Below are 13,125 nucleotides of genomic sequence, written 5' to 3'. Positions count from 1 at the left end.
AGGTGGACCGCCGTTTCTATGAGCTAGACTGCAGGCGGACCTCGCTCCGTTTGTGCAAGTGTTACTAGAAATAGCGTCGCTACAGATTTATTTCGGCCACGTGTGCCTGACGAGACGCGAAGATAAAGGAAACGATATATTAGAAAACAAATGAGTGGGATACATATTTTGGGGCCAAAAATGGAGACATAGGACACGACATTAATACAAGGCACGTGGCCCGATTCGATCGGAATATATAACAGCATAGAAATATCAGAGTTTCCTGCACTAAAGTGCAATACTTTTCGAAATAACTGAGAATAAAGGCGAACAAGACCGCAGTGCACATGAACAGCAGACTTAATTCTCCATCCGATTAATTAAATGCAGCTAATATTTTCGGGCTGAGGACATCCCATAGTTGAAATCAAGAAGTGGAAATGGACACGGGCAGCTCGGATAAAAGGTAAACAATGGCCCCTCAGTGTGACGGAGCGGGTTTTGATAGAAGGTAAATGCAAATGAAGTAAAATCGCGCTCAATAGGAAGCCTGAGTTGGCGCAGGTCAAGGCTGATTGGAGGTCACTGGCGGAAGACTGTGTTGTGCTGTGGAAGTAGTTAGGCTGCTGCTACTGATTATGATGATGACGATGATGATGATGATGATGAATGTTATGAAAAGCAGCGCAGCGACTATTCTAGAGAGTATTTCTACTTTCTACTGCGTTCAGTTAGGAATGTTAAGAAAGGGGAATAATATTCGTGGAGGGGTAACTGTGCTTTGTTGGAAGCCTTCCATTTATGCCAGACACTCTGAACACCCGGCCACGACGCCCTGCGCAAATTAATAGGGGTTAGTTTTCGACGGTGAATGCCGCCAAATCCCCAGAATTCACCAGCGTTTCAAAATCAATAGCGTATTACGTGGTTTAAGCTTTCCCAGTGGCGCATACAGAAGGCGCTCATTGACCCGTGTAGGCTCCAAAAGTGTTTTTTTTACAGCTGCACTGCTGTGGCCAGGAGCACTGAATTTCTTTTCCAGTTTTAGTTCTCGTTAATTTTCACACTTCGAACTGTTATCTTCGCGCCAAGCGCAGCCGCTTACTGTCTAGCTGATTTCCAATTGAAAAATCCTCGCAGTCATCGCAGTAGGCGCCAAGCGGAAGAAGTGGCATCTTGTCCGGAGGAACTGAGCGGCACCTGCGGGGGCAGCGCTCGCCATGCGCAGATACGTAAAGCAGACCCACCTAAAAGGTTGTTTCTGTGCGTGAGAACTTTGCTGTAGACTAGCAGGTCTCCAGGGCAGATCTGCATCGGCGGGATCACCACGATGGAGCTTCGCCTTCGCGTCTTCTGCGTGTTCTGATCGCTGTGGTCCAAGCGATGGATGGGGGGGGGGGGGGGGGAGAAAACAGAACAATCGACAGATCAATTATCAACTCATGCTATCATCGCACACACACACAGACGCACACAATATCGCGAGGCTGTGCCGACTGGCGCAGACGATGACGTGATGACGTTGACGACAGAAGGTCAGGTTGGCACAGAATGCCCCTGGACTGTGAACTGGCATTGATGTCAATTGAGGTGGTTGGGAACTTGTCCCCCCGAACACAAAGCAACTCGGTGGCCACGATGGCATCAAGCGCACTCGGCGATTTTTGGGAACAGAATGCCCATCGCCTTATTGGGATGACAGAGAGCTTTCTTGGCCATGCGGACGATCGCGACCATTGGAGGAACTGCTGCGAGCGGTTTCGGTTGTTCCAGAGCCGTCTGGTCGCGTCTCGCGTGGCCAGAAATTGAAAAAGCTGCGTGCCGGAGGTGATTACTGAAAAAACACGACAACATACTCATAATATAGTCTCGCACTAATATAAATTGGCAAAAAGTTTCACTAATGAATTGTAGTTGGTCAGGTACTTAATAACCACACGCGCAAAATATTAACGCCGACCGCACGGAGCTAATCTTAACTTTACAGAGTTCAGAGTTTGTTCGGTTAAAATCTGTCTGAACTTTCTTTGAGCGCACTTAATCTACGAAGCTGGAGTATTTGATTGGACGTTGCGACATCTTCTCTCATTACGCTGCGCGCGTCCATTTCTCTGCACGATCTCTCTGAACCATACATGTTAAAAAGATAGCATATTCTTTTTTGTTTTCTTTAAGTTTCTATGGCTAGGCAAAGACTCAATTTACGTGCGTCGATGCGATAGCATAAGGCCTCGTCGCCGTAATATTCAAGCGCAGCTGCCGACAGCCGCCCCGACCTGCTTCGGGCCACGTGGCGTGGGACGTCACACTCCGCAGCACCAATCAGCGATGCCCAGGTGCAGCTGCCAGCCACGTTCGCCTCCTCATCGGCAACATGTGACATCACCTCGTGACGTCATCCCCCGCGCCGGCCAATCAGCGACGCTGTAGCGGACGCCGGACGCTGACTTTTTTATTCCGACGAGACTCCTATGTTATCGCATAAAAGTGCTGCTGACAGACGATTCAAGCGTGCTAGAACCATGCTGCTACGTACAATTGATCATTCTGTACTTAGGTCTGGATTGACATGGACCGCCATGTATATAGTTCTTTGTTCTGAAATGACCATATGATCAGTCATTAAATCCGTATAGGTTGACAGCATTAAGTGCACAAGCATGCCGACGTCATCCTCTTACGACACGTCACATGGATGCCGGAGTCCGTGGCACGTTTTGCATGTTTAGGCGGATGGAATTAAAAAAACAAACAAACTTGACCACTGATATATGGAATCACACCCGGGCCGAACGATGTACATCTTTGGGCAATAATAAAACTGTTAGTTTGCAGCTAATTATCATGATTGCATTTCCCGCCCACCTAAGTAGTGGGGGAAAAAGCAGGAACCCGCATACTTGCTATAACCTTTAGGGAAGTATAACCTTTAGGAAAACGAGAAAGAAATAGAGTTTTCTTTCTTTATGCGCACTAGGCTATATTCATGCTGAAATTTCTGTATACTGCGCAACTTGGAAATGGTGCGCTACCGCGGCATTATAAGAAACGTGTGTTGAGTCGTGACATGACAGTCAATAACAACCTTTGATAAAAAAAAGACACCAAGTACCGTAGCATATAGAACGGTGAACACTAATTCGGTACACACTTTAGCTATCGCTTAAACGTTTGATTCTAACACGCTTTTTTTAAAGCTTTCAAAGCTTCTTTAGGAATGAAGAGTTGTACTTTATGCTCTGGTGACTTGGGTAGGCAGAGCGATGCGCACAGTTTCATTCTTATTTTTCTTTTCAAGAAAAATGTAATAAGCCTCCAAAATTGCGCTTGAAAGATAACTGCGCATTGGCGCACGTGCGCGTTTTGCGGAAATTCCGGAAACAGCACCATGGCGCACCAAGAGAAAGGGGGGGGGGGGGATGGAGGCTCAAAGCAAGTACAGACTCATCTTTCATGCATCTCTAATGGCTCGCCGGTGAAAGCGCGCTGTAAGACTGTAAGATAGGCCCGTATTACGAATGTCGGCGCCGAAAGTAAATAAATGGTGGGGCGCTCGTTAATCGAAACTGACGTGCAAAGAATACGGTCCCGAAACGCGATCGATCCTCCACGAAGAACGTAGGTGGTGAGGGGGGTGGGTCTTTTTGAAAGTCCCGCATACAAGGGCCCCGACAGCTCGTTTGCGATCCGAGGGCTCCCCCCCCCCCCCCCCCTCCCTCCCCCCACGTCGATCGACCGTCAGAGTAAAATACTTACTTCGAAACCGATCCCTGCGTGGAAACATCCTCGCTGGAGCTTTCGTAGCCGTCGGTGAGCATCTGCGAGAAGAAGAGGGACAGAGAGGGTGTGTGAAAGAGAGAGAAGAGAAGAGAAGAGGGGCTGTTGTGAAGCGCTGCGATGTTTGTGCGGTTCAGTTCACACTTTAGGTACGACGCTACTGCCGAAACTGTATACGTAGCCCGGCAGGATCTCCGCGTCTATGAGACACACGAGTCCTACGCAACGTATAAACAGAACCCTAGAATTAATAAAGAAAGGCTGTCGATCTTGGCTGCAGTAAAGTGAAGCCATATAGTTGACAATCGCCTCGTGCAAGCTGAAGTATTTTCAGAGGTGGATTTACGGGCCACATTTGAAGCGGGTGGTTGAGGAATAGAGAGGTGTTATTGTTTGCACAATGTATTGTTTTGAATTTTATTTCTTGAATAAAGAGGTGAGAGCCAGTAAGGTTTCTCCACACACAGTTTTACCCTTAAAGAAAAGAAGGGGGAGGGGCGTCACTACCTCCCCAACCTCCCTTGAAGTACTTTAGTAGCACCAGTCACATACCAAACTGGTTAATTAACTGTCATCGTTATCGCCGTCATAGTAATCGTTATTATCATTATTATTCGAGTTGAGCTCACTCCTGGATGAAGGCCTACCCCAAATACCTGAGTGTGCTCCCATACTGCGCTAGCCGCGGCGACTCTGTTCCCGCTGATCACCTGAGCTCATTTCAGACAATTGTAGCGTGTCGAAAGAAGTGCCAAGCTGCATAAATTTCAGAGGGCCACTTTTATTCTGAAGGCTCCTTTTCTCCTCATCCTCTAAACACAGCGTGTGTGACACATCTGACGCAGTCATATTCAAGGTGGACCTGCGAAGAAAAAAAATACCTGCGCTTAATTATACGCGAGGCACATTAAATCTGCAGCGTCGGTATAACTTCGAAGGGCCACTGTCTACCGATCCCTTCTTTAGCACGGCTAAGTAGCTGTGTACATTCGCAGTTTCACGCAAGCGCACAGTATACGGAAGTGACGTGCGCGCTTTGCGCGTCACTTCCGGCCCGCCGCGCACGTACCTTTGGTGGCACGAGCGCCTGCCTTCGGTGGAGTGCCGAGGCAGGCGGCTCCACGAACTCGTCTTGCTCGTCCTCTTCCTCTTCGGGCTTCGAGAGCTTCTTGAACACGATGCTGCTCTCCTGCTCCTGCGACACAGACGGGGGATTCACTCTTAAACACGAATACACCTATATGGGAGTGAAAAAAGGAGTAAGAGGACACCTTACTCTCTTCTTACACCTTTCTGTTTAGAGTGTACAGCAAAACTACACTGTATTAATGCGAAAGCATTATATGGCTCATCGGCAACGAAACCTGGTGGCGTTGACCAGAAGCAGTGGTCCGAAAACCCCTCAGTGACGTCACCATGGTCTCGCGTGACGTCAGCAGTAGACCATAAGACAGCGACGTCTACAGCGATGAAGAATAAAATTTCTTCCGAATGTGCGAGGAATTCAACCAGGGACCTTCAGATTTCAAGGCGAGCCCGCAACCCACAGGCCACAAAACCGCGTTGCTTCTTGGCGGATAAAGTTGGACATAACGCTTGCATTTCCTTACGACTGTATGCTCATGAGTAATTGTGTCGTAAGGAAGCAAGGAATCTTCAATGAACCTCGCAAAAGAGCTCACAATGAGACAATGCTTTCGCATTCAAAACACGTAAGTATTCTTAAGTGCCCTCCTAATTTTTTTTTTAACAAAGAGGTATATGAAAAGTAAGAGAGAACAGGTGTTAACAAACCCATGTTACGGTCGCAGGCCATCATGGTGAGGGTTAATGAATGTAAGAATGAATGAATTTGAAGGTTTACGACACTAGGGTGACCAAATTGCCGATAGGCGCCAAAACTAAGATTTTACGATTAGTCAGGTTTGAAAACTATGCTGTTGAATTAGGAAATGAAGATCGCAGTGGTGGAGATGGCGGACGAGCAGGTGTTGATGGGCGGAGGCTCATTTGGCCTTCGAAATGACGGGAGGTGCGCGCAAAGAAACAAAGCAATGACTAACAGGGAAGTGCTTTGAGCATCCCTGGTGCAGAACATTGATCCATGACAAATCTACGCAAATCCTCTTTAGCTGGTCTCCATCAAATGCTCGAAAAGACCGCTTCCAGGTTTTGGGAACAACTTCGCTCTCTTGACGCAGCCCCGTCAGGTGCGAAACTTCGGCAATTTTGAGAGCGTTCACCAGTGATGTTGGGTTCGGGGAATTCCCGCCTTTTCTTAGAATCTGAGGGGCTAAATTTGGCGAGAAGGGAATTTTTTCAGAGTTTCAGGGAATTTCAAGAACCGAAATTGTCGCACTTATTCCAAATTGACCGAGTTTTCAAGCTCCCGCAGGAAATAAGGCCGTGAAATAGAAAATTTTGGCTCTAATTAAGGGAATAACGGTCAATGCACGCAACATCACTGGCGTTGACATGGATGGGGCAGAGGTGCTTGACGGCGAAGACTTTCTGAAGTTTTTTGCCGGCGAAGAATGGCTACCCGAGGATCAGACGCTGGCTCACACACAATGTCCACCGATATCATGCAGATTTTGCCACATCGCGTATTCCAATAGGCGATCCGAAGCAGCCCTCCGAATGCGCCAAAAAGCAACATGTCTATGGAGTCTTGGGGCCATACCTTCAGGATCTGAATCCAAATTGCCCATTGAAGCACGCTCTTCGGTTTCTAGGAGCAAGCAAACTTGCTCCGGATTCCCGATTGGCATACGTCAATAGACTGGGTGCCGAGAGCGAGCGCGCCAAAGGGTTACGTCGAGCATCTGAAACTGTTCGCTGAATCTCGGGAGGCAGCGCAGAAGATCCCATCTTTCTGCGCAACGCCTTTTTCTTAATTTTGCGGACCGTAGACGAGGCCAATTATTTCACTCATTCGTCAAGAAAAGAAAGTAGTTTGCTCGACGAGTTTTCGCGTTTCTTAATTTTACAAAATTGCCGCTTTTAACAAATCTTCTGGCAGTCCCTGCCAACCTCGCAAATTTAGTCTCCAAATGTGCAGAAACTTGTTGTTTCTGGCGCTTTTGTGCCTTAACGAAGCCAGTTCGTGCGTATCTGCAAGGTGTGACTCGCGCATCGGCCACGCAACACCTTGTGCTCTGAGCCACTCGCGATGACGAAACTTACCTCGTTACATTAGCCAAGACGGCCGTGGCGAGCGGGCTGAGCTTAAAAGGTCTACTACATGCGTAGAGAATTTTCACTCTTCAAAGTGGAACCCGTCTGTTCAGATGATTCTATCGCAGCACTGCTCCATACTGTACCTAACATAAAGGGAGATGTTTGGTAACAAGCTCTCGACAGCGCGTCTAGTAATACAGACGAACTGCCGGGGCACATACGTTGGCGCTTAGAGTAAGTTTTCTTCCTCTATTTCTTCAGCACTCGACTCAAAGCGTCGCATATGGAGGGAGGCAGTCTGTGCAAGAAAGACGTCTGCAAATCTCGCAAGGTTGGCGGCTTCTTCGCGCATGGCCGGCCGGGCGTGATGCTCCCCGAAATCGTAGCATCGCTGTCTACAAGGGCGCCCTCTGAGATCTAGCTGCTTAAGGGAGTGCAAGCGGATAACGACGAGCGTGTCTCCAACAGCAAAAAATAAAAATCCGGATAACAAGCTCTTCGCACAGCTACGACGTTCTGACTCGGGCTTCGTACACTGAGCGCTGTGTGCATACAGAACGTTCAACGCAAGTGTATTGTACTGGGTCTGTCGTTGCTTGCATGTCTAGTGTGTTCCTGCAGCGAATGTCGTTACGGATCGCTGCCGGCGGAGACGTCTTTGCAGTGCGGTGTACGGTGCCTTTCCTGAAAGCCGAGCGGTGACCCTTGTAGACGCCGAGAGCCAATCATCCTTATCCGTAAATAGCGCTCGAGCTCCGGAGCAAACAAAGCGCCATCTGGCTGCAGCCCCTGGAACTGAGGCATGACCCTCGTAGCCGCGCGGATCTTACGTCTCTATTCGGCTGCGCCCGAATGTACAAGGCAGCATTATCTCTGGAATCTAAACAGGTACTACGGCCAGGTTTCGCTTTCTTCGCCCCGCAGGACTCGCGCGCTCTAGACAAATGCGATTGGGTCCGCATCTGTAAGTGCATTTGCGAGCACGCCGGAGCTGCCCTCTCTTGAGAACACATCGCACCTTTCTTTTGCGCTCTTCGTTCAATGCTATGTTTCTTTCGGTGGCTACGTCGCCGCTGCGTGAGCCAAATAAAGCGATGACCTCGGAACCTTTGCATCGATCTAACATTGCTGGTAGGGCAAACAAGCCTGCGTGGGTGGATTATAAGTCCCACGCCTGGGAGGGAAAAAAACAAGTAAAAAAAAGGTCAAACGCATTTCCTGCAGGCACTGCAGAAGTGCCGCACGCGCCTTTCTGCGCATAAACCGCTCTGTCCGTGTACCTTTCTCTCAGATGATCTGCATTCGTTTGCACGTCGCTCAGCTGGACGCTTTGAACGTAGTAGGGCAAACGCAGTCCGCGCTGGATGGAGGTGGGCCTGAATGTGCACGGCTCCGCATTCCTCTGTGCTCTGTTCCACTAAACTGTGCATCACTGTGGAGACTACGGGTGACGTCAGTAGCTGAGGTGTCTCAACTTTAAAAGTCGTACGCCCGTGTGCGCATCTGCACGCATCAGTGGTTGTTCGTAGCTGTACACGTTTTAATGCGTTAGCATTAGAGCCCAAATATTGCAAAAATATGTCCGTTCGTCGAAAGAAAATGGAGAGGGAGGAATCCCCCTCTCTATTGTCAGGGAAGAGAAGGAGGGAGAGGGAAGATGAAGAGAGGGCGGGAGGTAACGGGTGGAGAGTGGGAGAGAGTGGACGGACTCACCACACCACCCACTCGCAAGGTCTGAACCCGTCAGCTGCAGCGGCTGCTCAGTCCGGGGTAGGGAAGGGAACACTAATGCTTATGCACAATCTGCCGCATCAGTCGCACTGATTGTCCGTAATTTCTTATTGGCCTGTGTCTTGGTTACTACATCGTGGGCTATCGTAATTCCCTATGGAGTATTGCAATCGATGATCCGGAGCAAATTTTCATGCTCCGTGAATCCGAAGAGAGTGCTGCAATGGGCGATCTGGATTCAGATCCTGAGTTCTGTTTGGACCACGACGGTCTAGGATCTCTAGACATCTTGCCCCATCGTAGATTCGGAGAGCTGCTCCGGATCATTGTTTCAAATACACCATTACTGTTCTGACTCTAGGCGCTTTTAAGTAGACCCTACATGTGTGGACAGTTTTATGGAAGGTGCCAGTGATTCTGGAAATGAAGGTGCCCGAAACTCACAGCTGTACGCGCACGCACGCATTTGTGATCGGTCGCAGCTGTGAGCATCTCTGATTGGTTGGACGTTGTTTTGGCCAGCATGCCGTTGGCTGTTGTGAATTCCTATTGAACCGGTGCCGGTCATCTGCAAACCCTCTGTATACGCGAAAATGATTTCGCAGCCTTCTCACTTCGTTAACAACGCTAGACTGTGAAGAAAAGGCACGGCCAGTCAGGCATATGGTCGACACGGAAAAGGAAAATTGAAAATGATAATTGCTTTTGACGAAATTAAAGACGCAGTTACTGTATCTATTATTCTCGATGGACACCCGAACCGCGCCTAGAGGGAAGGGAGGTAGGTGGGAGTTAAAGAAGAAAGACAGAAAGAGGTGCCGTAGTGGAGAGCTCCGGAATAATTTCGACCAACTGGAGATCTTTCACGTGCACTGACATCGCACAGTACACGGCTGCCCTTTGCGTTTCGCCTACATAAAAACGCGCCCGGGTAAGAACCCGGGTACTCCGACTCATTAGCCGAGCGCCCTAACAACATACAGCATAATAAGGCTGGGTGGTTGCTGCGCTTGCTTGTTTTATGCGCATGAAAACGAGCGTCGCGCAGTAAACGGAGTCTGACTTGTCAGAGTGCGCGATCTTCTTTGAACTGTCGATGCACTAACCTCGCTTTCAATCGATGAATCGTAAGGGAAGCTTTCTTTGTCTCGGTTCTACGTAACCATTTATGGCGGGAGAAAAGCCCTTTAACGGTTGACGTAAGATCACAAAAAGTATTTATGATTTTTTTGCCTTTTAAAAATCTCTATGCAGATACATGCTACCGGACCGGTTCAAAAAGAACTGTGATATGCCTTATTAGAAGGATTTAGCATAGCATGTACCGCCTACCGCTTTTGCTTACCGCAGCGCGCACACGTATAGCTGGCGCAAGATGCCGGCAGCTGGCAGCACCTGGCCCTTCGGAGCCATCTGCTCATCTGCACTGGCGGCTTTCAGCAGCCGCGGTAAGCGATAGACAGCAGACACTATGCTAAAACGCTCTATTCACCGATGGCGTGTAATCCTACATTGTCTGCTTTGCTGGATATCATCACGTAGCCATATGAATTACGTTAGTTGCTCATATTGTTAAATTAGGGTAATAAGTCGAAACATTATTTTGTATTCACAGGTGGCATTCGCGTATGATTCGGACCTAATGATAGTACATAAGTTACATAACGCAGTGTACCTGACAACACATACCGCTTAATATCAAGCGCCCGCTCTCTGGTTTGATAAATGATATGGTTGCCATTTCAAGTCGACACGGTTTTGCGAGTGGAAGCGAGTGCAATTCATAGAGTTTCTTAATATAACTATAGGCGAAGCTGGCGTCGATACACTTAATCCACAATGGAGTGGCGCAGAAAAGCCGGGAAGACAAAGTTTCTTACTTGCATTGGCTATTGTTGGCATAACACGTGGATTGAGCCGTCAAAATACGACTTTTCTCGAGGCAAACTTCGAAGAAGTGTCGTGAAAGTTTTCATACTGGCCTAACGCCGAATTTGCGCGGGCGCAACTACCGATTTCGAGGTACAATCCACGCTTTTGGCCTGACACTAGCTAAGCCAAACACGAAACCTCGTCTTCCCGGTATTCCCGCAGTGGATGATTTGCTTTTTAAGAAACTCGCATAGCGGCTGTGGATGAAGCCAAATCAACCACACTAGCGAAAACGAAAGAAAGATGAGAGTTCGTGACTAATTTTTTTTATGCTACAGGTGTGCCATGATGCATAAGTTGAGAAAGGGGGAAGGAATGTAGGAAATAGAAAGTTAAAAGAAGGAGCGAAGCCCAGTTTCGCTAATCACTTCGAGCGGCGCTCGCATCTTTGATTTGCGGCTGCCGTTGCCAAGAGCGACCCCCAAAAGCTGTAAAATGAACGCTTTGGTGGCCGCCAGCCGCCTCTTGGCAGCAGTGACTGTGCCGTCAGTGTCACATTTGATTTCCCTTGCTGTATTCGAATACGAGCAGAGCTAGCCCCTAAGCAGTACGACACGAGAGATTCCTCAACGGTCTGGATGCATCGCGACGCTGTATAGCTGATGACGCAGTTCCTGGTGTCGGGATCGTCCTTACTTATCTGCAGACCGACTCGTTTGTTCGCTTTTAACCCGGGGCGGTAGACTACTCGGCGTGACATGTGCCGCTTCGACGGTTGCCGTCTCTATTTTCCTTATACGCGCAGTACCAGTGAGCACGCGTGTGGGTGACCGGCGCGGTCCACACACATCTCGGCGAGACTCTCGAGACATTTGGCCCTTTCGCCCGCGGTGATTCATCGGTGTGCGGTTTGGTCTGGTGCCTTTGAGATGCGCGAGTTTAGGACCCATGCTCAGCGATGCGGTCTCGAAACGTGAGTGCCACTCCCTAAAATCACCAAAGGGAGGCAACAGCTTGGAATGTGCCCAGATGCCAGACCGACGTGGGAATATCCGGCTTCCATTGGTTCTGCAGCGCACGGGTGAGTGTTACCTATTTTTTCCGCTCTGACTACGAAGAAACAGAAGCGGCAATGGAACCCCAAGAACTCATCGCATCTATAAAGAGGAATAGCGATGGTACGGTATATAGTCGTTACAAAATCCTGTACCAAACTTTTCCTAGGACTCCCACGGTGCGCTCAGATTGTGACTGCAAGGACAGAATTATAGCCTGGTGCTCAAACCCCGGTCAGAAGACTTCACTGAGGCAAGTGAAGGGGCATACGTCTGAGCTTCGTCACGAGATGGTTGCGGCACAAGCGATCTCGCATCTCGTGGACCGTACGAGTGGTACCCAGCTACTTTTTCAGGGCCTTTACCCGAACTCAAAATGACGCGGCTTAAAAGATAATTCAAATGACGAAAGCATGATTGTTGGTGTGGAATATTCTGTCAGCAACCAAGACAACAATAGTCGAACAACCAGGACCTAAACAGACCCGTCAACTCGGCTCATCAGTGCCTCCCCTGCTAACCGCGGCCGCTTGCAGTAACGGTCGACGCATTTGAACCCTTATTTTCTCTTTTCTGCCCGTGCCATTTATCTTAAGCGACACTTTCATTGTCTTTGTACCTTCGCGCCGCCCAGAGCCATTGCTGAACTCCGCGGGAAGTGTTTTCGTATTTGCAAGCCCTCCGACCAGAGCGGCTGTCAGCGCGAGGGTAACGGCGCACATTCCAGCGCAAATCGGCCCGGCTCTCTTTTTCGATTCCAGTAACTAGCGGCGAATGCAACCGCGGTCCCGTATCGATTGCCCTAGCGCATGCCCAAAGCTCACTTCCCAATGCCGAGCGATTGACTGCCGGACACTTTAGCGGTTTAGAGGCTCGTTTCCAGCGCCAGCCTACGAAGTTGTTTCCGGGCAATCAGTGCAATTCCAAGAAAAAATAATACCCGAAAGAAGCAGACTGCGCAAAGGGCACTCTGCCCTTTCGAGCACGGTCGAAAAAGGTATACTGCCTGCGTGTCAATGACGGCGAGGGTAAAGAGAGACGCAGGCGGCCAGAAAGTATTATCAACCTAAGATATATCGCTATACTCTCACAAACTTCACTTAGAGGCTCTGTGATTGCGTCAATTTTTTTTTTCGTCTCACGAGGAGAAAAAGAGAGGGTTAGCTGTCAGAAACGTCTGGACCGGACCCCCGCAGTGGCCAAAGTTATTCTTAGAATGACCGGTTCAGGGTATGGCTTTGGCTGTGACGGAAATCTAATTTTTTCCGGCGACTTCGTGCCAAGAGCGATGTCGACAAAAAATAAAACCTGAACGACAAGCAGAAAAACATGAGCGTTAACTTTGCTAGCCTTTAAACCGTAGTTAGATTCAAAGAGCCGAAAGGCCGGAAAATGAAGCGGAATAATGTCTCGATGCTTATTACCACGCGTCTAAGCAAGGAGAAAAAGAGTGATTTGTTTGTACCGAAAAAAAATTGTTAGCGAAAAAGAGATATAAAGACAGCACAGACAGCACTGTGTTTAAGAC

The 13,125-nt window shown here is 48.9% G+C and overlaps 1 protein-coding gene across 2 annotated transcripts in view; it reads right to left on the bottom strand.

The window, feature by feature from the left end:
- LOC144098618 (uncharacterized) overlaps positions 1-13,125 on the bottom strand; it is a 281,054-nt gene that overhangs the window by 32,047 nt on the left and 235,882 nt on the right. For both annotated transcript variants that reach the window (XM_077631401.1, XM_077631402.1), the window contains exons 7-9: positions 4,829-4,954; positions 3,739-3,800; positions 1,230-1,351 (exon numbers count right to left, since the gene is read on the bottom strand). In XM_077631401.1, the coding sequence (XP_077487527.1) occupies positions 1,230-1,351; positions 3,739-3,800; positions 4,829-4,954 (310 nt within the window). The remainder of the gene's footprint in view (positions 1-1,229; positions 1,352-3,738; positions 3,801-4,828; positions 4,955-13,125) is intronic.

Source organism: Amblyomma americanum, chromosome 7, assembly GCF_052857255.1.
Source record: "Amblyomma americanum isolate KBUSLIRL-KWMA chromosome 7, ASM5285725v1, whole genome shotgun sequence".
NCBI lineage: Eukaryota > Metazoa > Arthropoda > Arachnida > Ixodida > Ixodidae > Amblyomma > Amblyomma americanum.
This window is presented reverse-complemented; position numbering and strand designations above follow the sequence as displayed.